Source organism: Grammomys surdaster, unplaced genomic scaffold (assembly GCF_004785775.1).
Source record: "Grammomys surdaster isolate TR1022 unplaced genomic scaffold, NIH_TR_1.0 176319, whole genome shotgun sequence".
NCBI lineage: Eukaryota > Metazoa > Chordata > Mammalia > Rodentia > Muridae > Grammomys > Grammomys surdaster.
Genome location: NW_021623463.1, coordinates 1 through 6,520, shown reverse-complemented (window position 1 = coordinate 6,520; position 6,520 = coordinate 1). Strand labels below are relative to the sequence as shown.

The following is a 6,520-nucleotide window of genomic DNA, read 5'->3' as shown; positions in this document are numbered from 1 at the left end:
GGTGTTTTTCCCTCATGCCCCTTGAAGGCAAGGTGGCCCTGCCCGGGAGAAGAGGGTGTGAGCTGTACTGGGCTGTGGAGGCACACAAGACCTGCTGCTTTGGGAGATGGATGAGTGATGTGGGAGGCTCCAAAGCCTCAATTCCATTTCCCCCCAAAATTAATCTGAGTTACTAACGTGGCACTCTGGTAACTCCCACCGGTGTATGGTATGGTACTTTGCTCGGAGTCCTAAAATTTTCCCTAATTGCAGAACCACAATACTGCCATAGGGTTATTAGTTTATGAATCCCCCACAAGTTCAACCCATTTAAAATAGAGCAATGTAGAAAACAGTTGCTAAATTTCAGGTATAAACTGAGCCTTGCTTTCTTCCTCAGGCACAGAACAAAGTGGCCCAAGAGGCCTAGACGGCGCCATTCACAATGTTCACACACAGGCATTAAACTGAACATGCAAGCGTTTTCCTGTCAGACAGAACTTTCCTGGTCACCAGGGAGGCACTGGAGCTGCTGTTTGCACCCTGTGGATACTCCCTAATGTTCTGCCTATGACAAACACCAGACAACAGGTCCCCCTTTCCAGAAGACATGAGATGCAAGCCCAGTGCTATTTCACCAGTACACGAACAATTCTTTTGAAACAAACTCACATCTTGAACTACACTCAAACTCTAGGAAGTTAGTTATCTTTACAGGCACTGTAAGATACTTCCTAAAGCAGGTGCAAGCAGGACTCCCTGCGCATACACCACAGAGGAAACAGAAATAGGGAAAAATAAAATAGCCTGAGCTGAAAGCCACTTGAGCCCAGAGGCATGCTTACGTTAGCACAGTGCAAGGCCAGAGCGCAGAAGACAGCAAACATCTTGAAGTTGTTCTCGTCTGTCTTGGAGAAGGCGCTACCGCTTATCTTGTTCACCATCTGCACCACGCCAATCACGCTGCCTCGGCTCACTATGGGCATACACAGAATGTTCCGCGTGGTGTAGCCCGTGTATAGGTCCACCTCCCTGTGGAAGTGGAAAGGACAGTGCCGTCACCCGGGGGAAAAGGCAGTGAGTGGAAACAACACATCTGACAATTCTGACATTGCTCTGTAGTTTGTGTGCGCTTTTTACGAATGACTAGAGCGGCACTGGGGATTTGAGACAGTGTAAAAATGAAAATGTTTTATTGAAACATTTCAAATATTCAGGCTTGCTTGATCATGTTTATAATAGTTTCCTAGGGCGGTCTCTCCTGGAGGGTCCTGGCCAGGGTAGGAGATCTGGGGGAAAATCAGGAAGTTTGGTAGACAGTCTCTTCCTTTGCACTTGGTCAGATTTACGAGACTGGTAAGTTGCTAAAGCATTTTAAGTGAGAATATTTACATTAAAATCTAGAGCAGGCATCGGCATCCACAGTTATCGCCCGTGCAGTACACGGCTGCCTTCATCTGTGGATGCTCAGAGAACAGAGTGCTGGGCTCCCGACGCAAAACTCCTGGCCATGGTGTCCTTCAGAACGGAGGGGTTTGCTGACCCCCCGACCTGAGGAGATGGTTTCTGAAAACAAGACTGAGTTCCCCAGAATCAGGCACAGACCCAACATGGGGGCTGTGCTTCAGTCCTCTGGGCCTGGCTTCTCTTGCTTACCCATGCTGTTCAGGAACCATCCAGCCCTTGCTGCTGGGCCGTAGTCTCCACTGAAGGTACGTTTCATTTATCCACGCTCCACTTAATGGTCAGCGTCATTTGTTAATAGCTAGCTGTTTCAAGTAAGGCTGTTGGGGGTATTTGCAGCTGTGTCTTTGCTTGGACAAATGATTTCATTTCCCTTGGAGGTTCTATGGAGGAGGGCAGACCGGTGGATCGCTCATGGTCAAAACTGTACCTCTGTTTTCCCAAGAGGCTGCCTCACTGTCTACTCCCACCAGCAAAGCACGAGGGCCCAGTCACTCCATCATCTTTGCCCTTTCTACCCTGATGCCAATCTGAAGATCTCAGCTGCTTGCCTGGTGCACACTAGAAAGTGACCTGTTTAGTCCCCATGTGTTGTTTAGTGGCCATAAGTGCATCCTTTTTGGTGAAGCGCCCTGCATGCTCTGTCCTTTATGGGGTTGCCTTGTACAGCCGCCTAGATATTGAGACAGTGACATCACATGCTTTGCCAGTCAGTGTCTCCCCTTGATCTGTAGGCTGCTCTTTTGATTTTCCCAATAACCTGACTCATAGGTTTTATATAATGATTTTAAATGATGACAATTAATTTCAATATTTAGTCAGTCTGAGGACAAGCAAGCTTGTTTGAGGGGGGAAAGTAAGGCTATTAGTATTCTCAACTTGTTGGTAAAATATTAATATAATACAGCTATGTTTCTGTATGAGTCTTACATTATCTGATACCCTACCATTAATTATAGAAAACGCTGCCAGATGATTGTACTGTTTTTAAAGTAAGTTGCATGTATCATCTAAACACTGTTATGCTATGCCTGAAGTATTGCTCTAACAGCCTTACCATCTATCGTGTGACGTCTAACTTCAAAGAACTGAATAAAACTTATTCTTTGATTTCGAGTTCTTCAGAGTCTCACATGAATAAAAACAATTTAATACCACACTCTAGCGATATCCCAGCTCACTCAGCTCCTACTTTGTGTGCAGCAAGGTTTCCAGGGCTTTTAGAAAATTATCTGTAGTCCCAAGGAACAAGTAGGTGTTCTCATACCATTTAAAAGAGGAGAAAACTGGGGCTGGAGAGATGGCTCAGCGGTTAAGAGCACTGACTACTCTTTCAGAGGTCCGGAGTTCAAATCCCAGCAACCACATGGTGGCTCACAACCTCCCATAATGAGATTGGATGCCGTATTCTGGTGTGTCTGAAGACAGTGACAGTGTACTCATAAATAAAATAAATAAATAAATCTTTTTAAAAAGTCCTTTATAAAAAAATAAAAGAGAAGAGAAGAAAACTAAGGAGCAGAGAAATCAAATAACATTCTGTCTATAGTGAAATCAAACACCCAGTTCTGTCTATGGTGAATAAATGACACCATGTTGGGTTAAGTTCAAAACCCGACATGACAATCTAAAACCCAATTCCTTATCCCTGTGTGGCAGTGTAAAGGAATGCGGAGACAGAGTGTGGAATGATTTCATCATGATTTCATCATGACTCCACAGCCCCAGAAGCCCACAGCTGTCAGTTGATGCTTCACACCGGGTAGAGCCCCAGGAGGGAAGGCTGGCCCATGAATAGCCTCAGAACATCATTCTGCAAGTGTCTGAGGACTCTGACCACTGATAACAGACTGGGACAGTGTGAACCAAGACTCCTTCAGAGAGACTTCAGTCCAGTGGAACGTCAAAGAAGAAAGGGCAAGGGCTGAGCTCCTGGCTCACCTGTTAAAGCGAGGGTCCGCGTAGGCGTCGGGAATGTTCAGGACTTCCCCCGTTCTTGCCACTTGACCCGCAATCCCTTTCTCGATGGAAAACCTGCAGAAACAAAAAGGGAGGGTCCTGGTGATTACATGGTCCGTTAGAAAGGAATTCTGGCGTTTCATTAACATCAGATCACTGAACTGAGCCTCTATTTTAAGTGTGCATATTAATTTTACATTTATGTATCCTAAATAATCTTATAAAATACATAGAAGTAAAGCAGAAAATTACCCTGCTGTGATCACTCAGAACGTTATCTTAAGGTATAACTCATAATAACTGTGTGCAACAGAAACTGAAAACTTTACTCTTGATGCCTATCTCTCACTGACTGCCAACAGTCTCCCTATACAGTGAGAGACTCCCCTCATCAGTTACAGTGTGCATCTCTTTCGTGTCTTTCCCACACTGTGCTGGGTTCACTCCCTTGAGCACAGACAGCCCAGGGCCAGCTCTGTAGACCTCTTGTCTGTAACCCATGCACTACACACAAACAGTACAAAGGTGTTTTCATGTCTCCAATGTGCTCACTCTAAAAACAATCAGATGACAGATACGAACTGGTTGTACTTGGTAATACTTTTTCGGTAAGGCATCACACTGATATTTTTCATGTTAGTGTGTTATATTCGTAGATGTGTTTATTTCAAAATTTAGTTAATTAAGGAACACATCGACAACTCACGCTAAGATTTTTCAGAAACTCAAAAGGGCACTGACCCAAGACAGAATGAAAACATCCCCAAAGGACCAACCCTGCATGAAGGGCAAAGTCACCAACCTCTTGGTTTCCTCATGCTTTAAGGAACACGAATTAGACACCACGAGTCATGCCAGAGTCTATTCATGACACGAACTTGTCTAACTTGCTCTGAGAGCCTATGAATGGGGACTTTTCTTGAGCTCTTGGTGGCTCTTTCTCTACAGTGAGCCCAAGCCAAAGTGTTGAAGGCCAGCTTCAACTAGCCCTCACAGAGACACACAGCCTGGTTCCCTCCACTCTTGTTCTTATGCTTGTAACAATGAGCTGATGTCTCCAGAGTTAGACCAGCACCAGCGGCGTGAGCCCAAAATTAAGCAAGAAATAACAGTTTAACCAGGTGACTATAACCAGTCCGGCAAATCCAGAATATAACCAAACCAATAAGTGAGCAAAATGTAAGACGCCCCACATGCTCCCACAGTGTCCCCATATCAGCGCTGTGTGACTATGTAACCTGGGAATCCTTCAACCTAGAAACAGCTGAAGTGCCAGGGCCAAGTGGTAGCAGCCTGTGGCTGCTCACTTTGTCCCGTGGTATTGGTTCCCTAACACGACAAAGTAGCCAAATGAAAAATCGTTAATTAGTGTTGCGATGTCTCCTGAGAAAGTTTTATAGTGATGATTGGAAGGTTCAAATGGACAGAAAGCAAGAAGAAGCCAACGTTGAAACTTGTGCATGACTCTCAACTCCTCCACCTGTTAGTGCTCCTTGCAGGTTCCAGGTTGTGTCAAGACTGAGGCACCAGGACTTCACCAACAAGTAAGGGCCATTTGTCCATTTAAATGACAGAAGCTGCCACTTATGGAACAAAGAGGGCTTTCCTTTCTAAGTGCAGCAGAAGGGTAGTTGGTTCAGCCTATGGCCAGGCCCTGAATTCAGGTGTTCAAGTCATCAATTTCCTCGCCTCTGGGCCTTTAGTCCTCATAGGTTGGGAAGGAGCAGGGGCTGAGTCAGTTAAATTCACCCTGCTCCTAGACAGACACAGGAGCCTGCTGGCTGCCACTGGGGCGACCTTTACCTACCTGGGAGCACTAGTAAGTTTTTCCAACATGATTTCCAAAAGGACCGCCTCCGGAAGACGGCGTTTCCAGGAGTGACGCTAACGCTTCCTAGGCGCGGTTTCGCTGGCGCTGCAATGTCATTCCCAGAAGCACTACCTTCAGGAGGCGGGTCCTGGTGGGAGTGATACCACAGTATGACAAGTGTTGTCAGCGCACCTGTGAATCGGCACAGAGAGGTGCGGCAGGACACCTGCACGTCTGCATCGGAGCCAGGAAGGTCGCTCTAGCTGTACCTGATCTCCTTGGTCTTCTTGAAGACGGGCTTCCCCTCCTTCTCCTCCCCAATGTCAAACAGGTCCGAGTACAGTTCCTTGTTCTTGTGGTCCACCTGGAAGAGCGCGCAGCGGTCGGCGTTCACTAGATTTTTTGCATATATCTGAGGCAGATGAGAAACTAGAGTCAGCCATGGGAAACTGAAGTTATGGTGAGCACGGACACACTTTTGACTTCAGCTACTTTGTACTGGGGAGGAAATCAGGACTGCAAACAGGGGTATGTAGATTATGAAGCACAATGAAAGTTAGTTGTCAGTCTGTCAACGTGCTGATCCCAGCACGCGCCAAACAAGGACAGTTTATGAGCACCCGTGTCCCTGCTGATCTTGAAATACTAGAGCACTTCCAGTGAGCTGCTGGTCAGCTAGTGGCCTCCCTCACTGAGACTCTTCATGCTCTCGGAGCTCCTGCCAGGGCCCTATTAGGATGCTCCTGGTACCTTGGTCTGTCTCCCTCAGCTGTGGCTAACATCCACCCAGCCTGCTGTGCACAGTGACTGTAAGGAAGATGGGATTTTCCACACCTTTAGTCTCTGCATTCAGAAGCCAGAAGCAGATGGATCTCTGGTTTCTTGCCCAACCAGGGCTTCACAGTGAGCCACTGACTAAACAATAAATACACAAGACACTGGTTGGCCAGCACAAAGAGATGGCTTCCTAAGATCAAGAGCTGAAAAGTTCCTAGCCTCTTCTTGCCTCTCAGCTTTTTCCACCTCAGCTTCAATGGTGGATGAATGACGTGTGGAGATCAGAGTCCCAGGACACTGGCAGGCAGAGCCCTCCGGGTTAAGAAACCACAGAAAGCTTGGTCCTAAGAGCTGGGGGTGTCATTCAGTTGCAAGACCACTGCCAAGCACACCTAGGCTGAGTCCCAAATAGACACTGCCCTTGTGAGGGAGGCCAGGTTGGCTAGCGTGTTTTACTTATTCCAATTATTTACACTAGCAGTCCGCTTTCCACCTGCAGAGCGGCTTCGAAAACAACCGAGGCGTGTAAGT

The 6,520-nt window shown here is 46.8% G+C and overlaps 1 protein-coding gene across 1 annotated transcript; it reads right to left on the bottom strand.

Moving 5' to 3' along the window:
- Nucleotides 1–824: 824 nt before the first annotated feature.
- Nucleotides 825–5,624, bottom strand: LOC114615875 (cAMP and cAMP-inhibited cGMP 3',5'-cyclic phosphodiesterase 10A-like; the record flags this gene model as incomplete). The annotated part of the gene is made up of 3 exons (XM_028761477.1): nt 825–1,011; nt 3,385–3,477; nt 5,482–5,624. Coding segments are annotated over 3 exons (423 nt in total), but the record flags the coding sequence as incomplete, so codon positions are not given.
- Nucleotides 5,625–6,520: the final 896 nt, after the last annotated feature.